The sequence below is a fragment of the Sinocyclocheilus rhinocerous genome, unplaced genomic scaffold (genome assembly GCF_001515625.1).
Source record: "Sinocyclocheilus rhinocerous isolate Xijiao unplaced genomic scaffold, SAMN03320098_v1.1 scaffold299, whole genome shotgun sequence".
Classification (NCBI taxonomy): domain Eukaryota; kingdom Metazoa; phylum Chordata; class Actinopteri; order Cypriniformes; family Cyprinidae; genus Sinocyclocheilus; species Sinocyclocheilus rhinocerous.
The window spans coordinates 491358-504502 of record NW_015652998.1 but is presented as its reverse complement, the minus strand read 5'-3'; the positions used below and the strand labels follow the sequence as shown (position 1 = coordinate 504502).

Here is a 13145-nt window from a genome sequence, read left to right as displayed (position 1 = left end):
TGGTATGACAATTAGAGATTAGACTGTACAGAAATTGAAATCTACACGCTAATACACACTATACTCATAGTCAGGCAATACTGATGTTGTTAACATTAATAATCTGAGAATAAAGTATAACAATAATAATAATTTGCACGGTTTTATGTGATATGAGCTAATCGATCGTTAGAATAAATCACCATTGGTAGCGCGATTTATTGTAATGCTTTTTTCCTCAGTTGGTCAGAACAAACTTGGCAGACTAGTTACTTGTTCAGATGACAATGTACGGTGAAAATGCTTATTTGAGTCATATATTCCAAGACGTAGGCTAGAATCTGTGATTACTAAGTATAGGATTCACACTGGTGCGGTGACTGACTGCCACACATACTCCTCAAAACATTAGATTCATCCGTGCTGGAGCCGTGCCGCAGCACAACCCACGCAAGCTAGATAATTCCGCAAGTAACTACAATTCTAGGTTTTCAAACAGAGATGGCGACAAAGAGGCAAAACTTACGGACTGCATCTTTAACTTAAAGGGCTGTTTCACCCAAAAATAAACAATCTGTCAATGTGCTCACCTTCATGTTGTTCCAAACTCATATGACTTTTTCTCCATGGAGCTGGTTAGTTTCTTTTGTTTCTTTTTTTTTTCTTTTTTACGGTCTTGTTTTTATTTTCTTTAAAACTTTTTGTTAAAGTTTTGTTTTTTGTTTTGTTTTGTTTTGTTTTGGAAAGAGACTGGTTAGCATACAGGTTTGGAATGACATAAGGCCAAGTAAATGTTGACCATTTAATTTTTGTGTTAACTATCCCTTTAAACACAAACATACATATAGTCGCACACCCTCCATCTCCTGCTCTCTTTTTCTCACACACACACACACACACACACACATTTTATCACTATCATTCTTTTATCATACTGTCTTCCTGCATGCATAAGTTGTCCTTTGGCAGAATCATAAAACAGTGTTTCTCTTGCACTGCATCTTAGAACACTCTTATCCATGTTAGTCTAGTGTGTCTTCATTTGCATTTTACTGCACCGTCTTGTTTATTATCATTTATAGCAGCCTCAGAACTGTTGTGAAACATTCCTAATGGGCAGGACATGGTCTGAAAGACTGCTAAGCTAATAGAGCTGCATGTGCAGCTGTTGTTCTCATGTTCTCTAACTGGGTCCCTTCCTCCCTCTCCCCTTCTCTCCTCCCGGCGTGCAGATTTGGAGATGGAGAGTGTAAAGCAGGACAGTGCATGGGCACCTGACCCATTAAACCCCTACAGGCTGAGCTCAGGTAGACCAAACTGTTTATCCACGTACTACGTCTAACGGACTAACCCCGAACTCTCCTGTGCATCTCTGCACAGTCGCCTGCCACTCACGAGTGCTCTGAACACTACTGGCACTCCATAGCTTTAGAATGTAGTTTCACTGGTCTTTCCTAACATCATGTGTTAACTATATGAAAACAAATATAGTCTTGTTTTTCCACTTAACACTCTTCTGGTGTCTCTAGTATGTGACTTTGACCCTTGTCTTATAGATTTACCCTGATAGCACTCTCTCTCTCTTTTGACCTGCATTTGAATGCATGTTTCTGTTTAGCAATGTTTTTACATTTTATTTTACTTTAATACTGCTAGATTGTCTCTTTTTGTAGAGATGCATGATGTGTAGACACTATATCGGCCCTCAAACAATATTAGAGATCATCAGTATTGGCCAGTTTTGGATATTTAATTGTACATGCTCATTTCCCCTATTTTTACATTTAGATTGTCTTCGCCATCATTAAATGCTCACTTAAAATTAATCTTTAAAAATGCTAATGTAATTAATTTATAAGATACATTAATAAGATTTTTTAATATATTTAAATAGTATAGAATTTTAAAGTCTGCTATTTATCAGCCATAATATGGAAATATTGGCCAATATTGTATTTTCATTGTACATAGTACTCATACTCATCCCTATTGTTACATTTAGATGATCTTTGCCACCAATAAACGGGCACTTTAAATTAAGAAAACAATTTTTTTTTATAAAAAAAAATACATTTTTCATGCTGTGCATTATAATGTTGTGATGTCTGAAATCATGAATCATTTAAATTTATTTTAGTTTTTAGTGTTTTATTTTTAATTTATGCAGACAAAATAGAATAGAATTTTAATGTCTGTTATTTATTGCTTGTCATCCATAACATGAAAATTCTGGCCGATACTGAAAATTATTTTAATATCATTGCATCTCTACTTATTTGACTATGTCTACACTTAATGTGTCTGTATTTGAAATGAAGCTTGTGACATCAGTTTATGGCACTGCTCCACTGCTCTTTCAAGTGCACCTCATTGTGTTTTCCAGAAAGCCCTATTGTGAAGTTATTTTGCAACACACTCCTGGGCTGATTTACATGACCCTGGTTAGGAAAGGCTATAAAATAATCCCATCTTTGTCCACTGACAATATGAACTACAGTCTCTCCATGGTGACTCAAACATATTCTTGTGTACTGCCTTTGTACATGCTCAAATACAGCATACCTCCCTGCTCCCCTGTAGAGCTTTAGCCGAGCAGCAAGCACCTATCAAACAACACTAAATGCCTTATGAATCATTCACCTCATTTAAGCAAATGCCCCATGTAAATGGTTAACCACATAATGTCCTATCATGCAGGTGGTGTAACAGTGATAAAGGTTGCTGTAATATTTTATTTACCAAGGTTTTCGAGCATGAATAGGGCATATTGTGTGTTCTGAAAATGCCTGAAGTGTAATAATTTCTTGTTCTTGTACAGACACTTTCACATTCACAGACCAAACTGCATTTATTTAATTCCCTTATTCTCAGCTGTAGCAGGTGCTGCTCCAGATGTTAGCTCCCTTAGCTCCCTTTCACTTCCTAACTTCCTTGTGGGGCAACAATGTCTTCCTCTCAGTGGAGTAAAGGGCAGCTGCCTCTGTGAACAAGCCAAGACAGCTGGAAGGAGCTGTGAGAGAACGAGAGACAAACTGTATAAGGTTTACACAGCAATATGTGTCCGTTTGTCCTACAGGGGATTGTGTACTTCCTTACTAGAGACTTTTATATGAACTCCTGTTAGCTGTTGGGTTGGGTTTATTGTTGTTTGTTGTACTTGTGCACATTCCTATTAACTCTCATAATGGTTTTAGGGTTTTTGTTTTATTATTATTAGTAGTAGTAGTATTATGTATGCACACTACCTTTAAAAAGTTTGGTGTCTGTATGATTTTTATTTTATTTTTATTTTTTAAGGAGATTAATGCTGTAATTTAGCAACGATGCATTAATCTGTTCAAAAGTGGCATTAAAGACATTTATAATGTTATGAAAAATTTCTATAAAATAAAAGCTGTTCTTTTAAACTTTCAGTTCATCAAAGAATCCTGAAAATGAGTATCACAGATTCCACAGAAATATTAAGCAGTACAACTGTTTTTTAAATTGATGATAATAAGAAGAAATGTTTCTTGAGCACCAAATCAGTATATTCCAATGATTTCTGAAGGATCATATGACACTGAAGACTGGAGTAATGACTTTCAAAATTCAGCTTTGCCATAACAGGAATACATTCCATTTAAACATATATGTACATTAGAAAACCATGTTTAATGCATTTTTGATCAAATAAATGCAGCCTTGAGCATGAGAGAAAAAAAAATCTTACACACCCCAAACTTTTAAACTTTTGACTTTTTTTATTGCAACTTATATCACAGATCTGTCCAATTAACATCACTGGGTCAGCATTACCTTGCAAAACACGTATCTCTGTGGTGTTTGACAGTTTTGCCACAAACCTGTTGCTTTAGAGTGCAGACAGGGTAGTCTTTGTCAGTTCCTTATGGCTGTACCATGTCTGGTTTGTTAAAGCTGAATGGTACATGGGCTTGGCTATGAATGAGTTTCTTTAGAAAGAGTGCATTGTTGTTGCACTGGTGGTGTAGTCAAATGAGTTATATTTATGTTCGTCTGACTTCTTGCTTTGTTGAAGTTTTACTAAGTCATATTTAAGCTGTAGCCTAAATAGAACATCACAGGAGACAGCTGTGTTGTACTGCCATTGTCTTTCAAAGCACATTCATCACTCGATAGTGGATATCTGATAAATGCAACAGCCTGCAGGCTGAAACTGTCGTTCTCTGGGTTGCGTGGCTGCTCACACCCCGATCTCTGCAGTTAGAAGCCAGCGCTGTTGAAAGTTGATATTAGGGGCTGGACAAACTCCGAAAGGAAAGAGAGGAGGGAAAAAGCATAGAGGAAAGAATGCATGTTGACTATTAGCTTTTACCGGCTGGCAGGGAAAGTGAGAGAGAGAGTGTGGTCTGTGATGATCCTTCACTGTCGTGTCTTGAGCTCTCTACAGCAGCTGCTGCCTGGCAAACTTAAGAATACTCAAACACCATTTGTCTGCCCTTTTTTCATGGATATTTCATATTGAGGTAAGTTATGAAGTTTTAGTGCTAATAAAGTTGCTAAACTATCTCAGACCTGTATATGCAACTGAAGTGCTTTCTATAGCCAAATTTGTGTGTAAATTACCTAGGGTTTAGTCATTTGCACTGCTAAAAACACTAGCATTTAAAATATTAGCTCACTGGTGTTAATTTGTAATAAATGCATTTTGTTGACTTTGTTCTAATCGCCTTTCTCGGTAGATTTTGTGTATTCTGATTTGTGTAGCAAAGTCATATTTATGTGTTTTTATTAAGTTATTTTATGACAAAAATTTTTGGCAAGTCATTGGAACTCATGTTGTGAGCGTTGATTTGGAGGGAAAAAAAGAAAAACGTATAGTGTGTCAGTCACGTTGTGCTGTAACGTCATCAGTGTCTCCTCAGCGGAGGTAAAGTGCAGCCTGGAGGAAACACTCATTCTTTAGTAACACGGAGTCTTCTTGCTGCTTCTGTGAACTTCAGCACATGCCCTGTGTTTGGTTTGTTGTGGAGTTCGGAATAAGAGGATCTGTGAAATGTGTGGCAGTTACTTTTATTGGCTCTTGAAAAGTAGAACAGGAAATTCCTACAACGGCTCTTTTCATGATTAACCTCGACTGGATATGAAAGGATTAATTGCATTCAGACCAGCTGTAACCGATTGTTGGAAAAATTTTGATACCCTTTACGATGAAAAATTGTGAGTAATGTGCCTTTTTAAAAGGTAAAGACACACAAAGGAACAGATGAAATCACAGCTGGCAGATGTCGCCTTGACACATCCACTGTGGTTTCAGCGTGCAAAGAATCACACATCCTTAAAATCACCAGGGAGTTAAACTGTTAAAATAAACAACAGTGTAATATTTGCAATTATTTTGCTAATCATTTTTACTCCGTCTCCTGCTAAATCCACCACATGTGCCCACAAACATAAACACAGATGGACCAGTTTGTGGTTTTCAGGAATCCCAGCTGCATTTGTAACAGCTCTGAAGTTGTTTCCGGCAACAGATTGTTTGCTGATTCATACAGCTTCATTATGCAAACAGTTAATTGGTTCGGAATATTTAAGCTTGCTAATATTTTATGAGGAACATTGAAAACAATCCCAGTTAAATGAGAAATTGCAATACAGGACTCTGGGTTTTATAGCAAATCCAGTGGAATTATTTTGGTGCGTTTGTGTGTTCCTGTCAAATCCTTGGAATTTCTCTCTTGATACTTTTCCGCTGTATCGTCCAAGAGTTTCTCATGCAAATTCTAGGTCAGGCTGCTGAAATGATTTTTTTGGGGTATGGTGGTTAGTGTCAGGGTGTAAAAACAATGCAAGCTGCTCCGAAGACCAAACAGCTTGAGACGTCCTTCTTGCTTGGCCTCATTCAAAAATGAAATGAAAGGAAACATTTAATTCTTTCACGAGATGACTTTCACAGATGTTGTATGTCAGCCACTCATCTTCAGGCTTTTTCTTCCAGTGCTGAGGTTTTAGATTAAACTTGTAAAATTTATAGTTGATTATATGCTACTGTACTTGCGCCTCTATAACAGTTGCATTGAGCCATAGAGAATGAAGTGGTTTGATTTTGCTCTACCAAATGTAGAACAAACACCCAGAGATGGAGGATGTACGTCCCTCAGGAATTTGAGTGAATTAATAATTCTGCTCTGTTGACGAAACCGCTTACAATGTAGGATTTGGGAAATTCCTTCAGTAAAGGAACAGGGTTAATGCATAAACCCATTATTCTTACACAACCAAGTGTATTTGCTTTCTTCATTTCATAAGATCTTGGCTCGCTGACATGATGTGGCTGGCACTGGCCTTTTGTTAAACCGGATTTTCTTGGGGTCATTTATTGTTGCGCTGCACTGTCACAGTGCAGTTTTTTAAATTTGCGTATTTTCATTTTTATCTTTCAGTGTCCAAGAAACACGGGAAACTGATCACTTTTCTACGCACATTCATGAAGTCCAGGCCGACCAAGCAGAAGCTGAAGCAAAGAGGTATCCTCAGGGAGAGGGTGTTCGGCTGTGACCTAGGAGAACATCTCCTCAACTCCGGCCATGACGGTGAGCTTTGCCCCCTTCTGGTCCTACTCAAACTCATGCTCATGCTCCAGAAGGTGCTTGACACTAATGTGAGACTGTGTGGGTGCTGTAACGTCATCAGTGTCTCCTCAGCGGAGGTAAAGTGCAGCCTGGAGGAAACACTCGTTCTTTAGTAACACACAGTCTTCTTGCCGCTTCTGTGAAGTTCAGCACATGCCCGGTGTTTGGTTTGTTGTGGAGTTCAGAATAAGAGGATCAGTGAAATGTGTGCCAGTTACTTTATTGGCTCTTGAAAAGTAGAACAGGAAATTCCTACAACGGCTCTTTTTATTATTAACCTTGACTGGATATGAGAGGATTAATTGCATCGAGACCAGCTGCAACTGCTTGTTGGAAAAATTTTGATAACTTTTATGATGAAAAATTGTGAGTAATGTGCCTTTTTAAAAGGTAAAGACACACAAAGGAACAGATGAAATCACAGCTGGCAGATGTCGCCTTGACACATCCACTGTGGTTTCAGCGTGCAAAGAATCACACATCCTTAAAATCACCAGGGAGTTAAACTGTTAAAATAAACAACAGTGTAATATTTGCAATTATTTTGCTAATCATTTTTACTCCGTCTCCTGCTAAATCCACCACATGTGCCCACAAACATAAACACAGATGGACCAGTTTGTGGTTTTCAGGAATCCCAGCTGCATTTGTAACAGCTCTGAAGTTGTTTCCGGCAACAGATTGTTTGCTGATTCATACAGCTTCATTATGCAAACAGTTAATTGGTTCGGAATATTTAAGCTTGCTAATATTTTATGAGGAACATTGAAAACAATCCCAGTTAAATGAGAAATTGCAATACAGGACTCTGGGTTTTATAGCAAATCCAGTGGAATTATTTTGGTGCGTTTGTGTGTTCCTGTCAAATCCTTGGAATTTCTCTCTTGATACTTTTCCGCTGTATCGTCCAAGAGTTTCTCATGCAAATTCTAGGTCAGGCTGCTGAAATGATTTTTTTGGGGTATGGTGGTTAGTGTCAGGGTGTAAAAACAATGCAAGCTGCTCCGAAGACCAAACAGCTTGAGACGTCCTTCTTGCTTGGCCTCATTCAAAAATGAAATGAAAGGAAACATTTAATTCTTTCACGAGATGACTTTCACAGATGTTGTATGTCAGCCACTCATCTTCAGGCTTTTTCTTCCAGTGCTGAGGTTTTAGATTAAACTTGTAAAATTTATAGTTGATTATATGCTACTGTACTTGCGCCTCTATAACAGTTGCATTGAGCCATAGAGAATGAAGTGGTTTGATTTTGCTCTACCAAATGTAGAACAAACACCCAGAGATGGAGGATGTACGTCCCTCAGGAATTTGAGTGAATTAATAATTCTGCTCTGTTGACGAAACCGCTTACAATGTAGGATTTGGGAAATTCCTTCAGTAAAGGAACAGGGTTAATGCATAAACCCATTATTCTTACACAACCAAGTGTATTTGCTTTCTTCATTTCATAAGATCTTGGCTCGCTGACATGATGTGGCTGGCACTGGCCTTTTGTTAAACCGGATTTTCTTGGGGTCATTTATTGTTGCGCTGCACTGTCACAGTGCAGTTTTTTAAATTTGCGTATTTTCATTTTTATCTTTCAGTGTCCAAGAAACACGGGAAACTGATCACTTTTCTACGCACATTCATGAAGTCCAGGCCGACCAAGCAGAAGCTGAAGCAAAGAGGTATCCTCAGGGAGAGGGTGTTCGGCTGTGACCTAGGAGAACATCTCCTCAACTCCGGCCATGACGGTGAGCTTTGCCCCCTTCTGGTCCTACTCAAACTCATGCTCATGCTCCAGAAGGTGCTTGACACTAATGTGAGACTGTGTGGGTGGGCTGGAAAGCATAGCTAACCCTCCTCCTCTAGAATAGCCCTTGGATCTGGCTGCATGGGTTGCCATGGCATCTGATTGGCTTAAAGCGGTCTAAAGGTCAGGAGGAATGGTTAGGGAGCCGTGTCTGGAGATTTATTCCCCATTGATTCAAAGCTCCCTGGCAGCCTTCAGCATTTGCTCCATTTGTTTGACTTCAAATCCTCCCTGAGCCATTGCCTGCCCTTAAAATCTAAGCCTTGTCCTTTTCAAAAGGGATCCACACAACTTAGTACGACTGCTCGACCATTACTTTTAGACGGGGGGAAAAAACATTGCTTTTATTAAATGAATAATGGACATTCTTTCCCTCAGGAGCAAGTATCCTCAAAGCAGAAATTCCTGGTATTCTTTAAAAATGTGTTCCTGCAAAAGGTCATCCATTGTAGTTGGTTAGATAGATGATAAAATTTAGGTTTACTACCAAGGTCTGAATCTTTCGCTCCCTTCACTGTCCTCTCTCACCTATGAACCCGCTCAGCTTTAATGTGTGTGTAAAATGGGTAATGGCAGAATGTGTACTCTCCATCTCAGACGCTCTCAAAGGAACGTGAGACGATGATGGCTAAACACTTTGTTCAAGTAGAGAGTCATTAGAATGGATCAGTCATATTAACATAAATCTCTGCAGACCTCCCTGCAATGCACTTATTATACTCTTGGACAGTATTTCGCTAGGGAGCAAAACACATTTTTCTCTTTCTCTTTTGATGCCACAAGGATGTTGGCATCTGAAGTAATTTGCTGCATTTTTCAAAGTATTGAAAGGGTTAAAAAAATTCTGTCAAAAAATCTAACCATTCAAAAGTAGGGGGTCACTAAGATTTTAAGAAATTAATCCTTTTAGTCAGCAAGGATGCATACAACTATTTTCAAAATCAGTAATAAGAATTTTTTCACAAATTCAGCTTTGCCATCACAGGAAAATGTTCCATTTTAAAATATATTAGAATAGGATTCAGTTATTTTAATTTGTAATAATGTTTTACGATATTACTATTTTTTACTGTATTTTTTTTATATAAAATAATTGCAACCTTGGTGGGCCCAAGATAATTTTTTCATAAACCTTACTGACCCCAAACTACAAATACAGTTGAATGGTACTGTATTTGTTTTATTGTTATATTTACAGCAAATTACTAGGTTTATAATTTGCACAAACAACTGGAAGTTATACAGCTATAATTTACCTCAATGATTCATAAACATTTTTGCAGGGGGAAAAAAGATTGTGATTTGTCATTTTCAAACCATTCAGACTGATGCTTCTAAGATTATCACAAATCATTCTCAGTTTTGTCAGTTTATCTGTGTTTGCCAGCTAGACCACTTTAGCTGGGTCATGTATTTAAATCATGAGAATTAACAACACAGAATCACAGAAAACCAAATGTATATGTGTGCAAAGCATAAAAACCCATGTGCGTGATCAATGAACATACTGTAAGATATAAAGAATGTATTACTGGCCTTATAGGGCAAGTGACCGCTACATTAACTGGCCTGAAACACACTCACAATGGCCACAGGCCATCCTTATTGTGAAGCGCTGATTGAAAGATTTTTGAGATGGCTTAGAGACAAAAATGTTCTTGCATTTTTGAGGATTTTGTGCTTCAGACTGCTATGTCAGGAATGTAGATGAACAGCTGCCTCTGAAAGTCTTGGACTCACTCATCTGCCGGATAAAGTTTGTCAAGAGTAGAGGCCAGTCAGGGTTGTCTGTGACTATGATTCCTCTGGGTGAAACATTGCAAGGGTCACAATGGAGGTCTGGAGTTTGTCTGATGCCACTGGAGCAAATGTGAAGCTAAAAACTCTGCTTAAACAGGAGATCCTGGACTTGTTATCTGACGATCGGGCCTGTCTCTGGCAGTTGTTGAAGTTATTTATACCTTACAAAATCGGAAACAAAGAATCTGGCATTCTATTCCATTGGCATTTTGACAACTCTCACACTTTACGTGCCAAAAAGGATGCTCCAGTAACATTTTGTCTAAACCTCTAGTCCCCCAGGTACTCAAGAGCTGCACTGAGTTCATTGAGAAGCATGGAGTGGTTGATGGAATGTACCGTCTCTCTGGGATTGCCTCCAACATTCAGAAGCTGCGGTAGGACATAAACACACTCCCCTAATTGCAAGTAGCAGAGATAGGGATTTATCATACTGCTTGAGAAACTCTGAATGCAGTGGCTGAATATTAAGCTGCTGATAATTACATTTCATAATGGGAATGTTTGTATTGTTGAATACAGGAGGAAATGAGTTCACGAGAGATTTTATGGTGGGGGGGGTTTATTACCGGGTCCAGAAAAAGTTGACCGATTAACAAGTTTTCCCTCCCCCTTGTGTTTCTACATGTACAGCCATATCATTGGATAAACTTAAAACGTAATATTTTTTTTATATATATGTTATACATTTTAAAATGTAATTTATTGCTTTGATGGAAAATCTCAATTTTCAGCAGCAGTTGTGGCAGTGTCACATGATCCTTATGGAAATCATTCTAATATGCAGATTTTGTGCTCAAGAAATATTTCTTATTATTATCAGCGTTTTTTTTTTTATTCAGATCAAATTTTTGTGGAAACCGTGATACATTTTTTCAGGATTCTTTGATGAATAGAAAGTTCAAAAGAGCAGCATTTATTTGCAATGGAAATCATTTGTAACCTTAGTAATGTCTTTGCTGTCCCTTCTGATCAATTTAATGTGTCCTTGGTGAATAAAATAATTAACTTGTTCATCGGCATCAACCATTGAAAACCAAAATTGTTCGTCAGTTACTTAATGTTATAAGATATTAGAAGTTAATGTCATTTCATCCAAATTGGTTGAAATTCAGGTTTTAAGCACACCAAGTAGCCTACTCTGAGATTATCTGAATGCATCAAGCACTTTCTTTCTCTCACTTTAGGCATGAATTTGACTCTGAACAGATCCCAGATCTGACAAAAGATGTTTACATTCAAGACATACACTGCGTGGGCTCCCTGTGCAAGCTTTACTTTCGAGAGCTTCCCAACCCACTTCTCACCTACCAGCTGTATGAGAAATTCTCGGTAAGCACTTATCCCAGAACGACAGGCCTTATAAAGAGCCTTTTCTCAAACTCACACACTCTTTGTCATACAAATAGCTCCAGCTGAGAGCACCTATTATACTAGAACAGCCAGTCCATACTTATGATATCAAAACCTTTTTAGTTCTTGGTGTGATAATATGCGTGGGTCTCTTATCTGAGACTGGCAAAACAGCGCAGAAGTCGTTGAAGGCTTTAGGCTATTTGTTGTATTGATTGCTTTTAATGAGTATACAAAATGAATTGCATGTCTATTAGAGCCCTGCTTCACAGAGTTCATCTGCATGCCAAACAAAGCACTGACATTTACAGCATCTGGAGATAAGTCCCTGCAAATGAAAACAGCCAGAGTAAAGAGCGCATCAGTGTTTTCAGGTTGCTATGGAAGCAGTGAAACTATAATGCACAGGAAATGTGATTGACCATGTTCTTTTGTCCACTCAGCAGTATAGTGTGAACATGGGTTTGAGAGTATTTTTGTTGGTTAGAGTTGCTCTAGATGCAGTGACCCTGATTTACACCCGCTCTTCTCCTTTTTAGGAGGCTGTGTCAGCAGCCACAGATGAGGAGAGGCTGATCAAAATACATGATGTCATTCAGCAGCTTCCGCCTCCGCACTATAGGTTTGTAAATGACCACAATGCCCTCTGCTGGTTGATATAGTACTTGCAGTCCTCTTTTCAACATTTTTCGACTCTCCTGCATTTACTGTAGTTTTAACGTTAAATATTCATGCTTCTCTTGTAGGACTCTTGAGTTTCTTATGAGGCATCTTTCACACTTAGCAACCTTCAGCTATGTAACAAACATGCATACGAAGAATTTGGCCATCGTTTGGGCCCCCAACTTACTAAGGTAAGATCTCTGCATGATGCAAGTGTAATGTTTGTAAAAACAGATACTTATGGATACAATTTTATAACTATGAATATAAAAACCTAGTATTCATAACTAATCTTTGATTTTTATTCTCAACTAAAAAGGTCAAAGCAAATAGAATCGGCTTGCTTCAGCGGCACAGCAGCCTTCATGGAGGTGCGAATACAGTCGGTTGTGGTGGAGTTCATCCTCAACCATGTAGATGTTCTCTTCAGCCCCAAACTGAGCTCGCTTATACGAGAGGGAACAGGTATGCAATATGGACAGATTAAATATTGACAGATATTTAATTTTTTTTTATATTGCTATGTATTCATCACACGTTTCTTTGTCTTTGTAGGACACAACTCTTTGTCTCGGCCTAAATCTTTGTTGGTGCCCTCTCCATCCACAAAGCTGCTAACATTAGAAGAGGCACAGGCCCGTACCCAGGCCCAGATCAACTCACCCATCACTGCAGACAGCAAGTACATAGAGGTGGGAGAGGGTCCTGCAGCCTTACAGGGAAAATTCCACACGGTCATTGAATTCCCCACTGAGAGGTATAAAGCGAGCTTTAAAATGTTGTCATTTTTTAAAGGGGTCATAGGATGCTACATGCACTTTTACAAGTTGTTTGAACTGAAATGTGTGTTGACAGTGTATGTACACAACCACCCTATAATGATAAAAATCCACCCAGTAGTTTTTTTTTAATCTGGTTAAATGTTTTCCCCTTTCTCAAATCGAGCCGATCTCAGATGC

General features: G+C 38.4%; 1 protein-coding gene across 5 annotated transcripts in view; it reads left to right on the top strand.

Moving 5' to 3' along the window:
- LOC107715324 (rho GTPase-activating protein 32-like) overlaps positions 1–13145 on the top strand; it is a 117562-nt gene that overhangs the window by 96025 nt on the left and 8392 nt on the right. For 2 of the 5 annotated variants that reach the window (XM_016521409.1, XM_016521408.1), the window contains 8 exons: positions 1212–1286; positions 6384–6533; positions 10445–10547; positions 11358–11502; positions 12063–12145; positions 12270–12377; positions 12506–12651; positions 12742–12943. In XM_016521409.1, coding sequence (XP_016376895.1) covers positions 1212–1286; positions 6384–6533; positions 10445–10547; positions 11358–11502; positions 12063–12145; positions 12270–12377; positions 12506–12651; positions 12742–12943 — 1012 coding nt within the window. Of the gene's footprint in view, positions 1–1211; positions 1287–4321; positions 4467–6383; positions 6534–8138; positions 8312–10444; positions 10548–11357; positions 11503–12062; positions 12146–12269; positions 12378–12505; positions 12652–12741; positions 12944–13145 lie in introns of those variants that run through there. The other 3 variants (XM_016521412.1, XM_016521410.1, XM_016521411.1) reach the window with 3 other exon arrangements.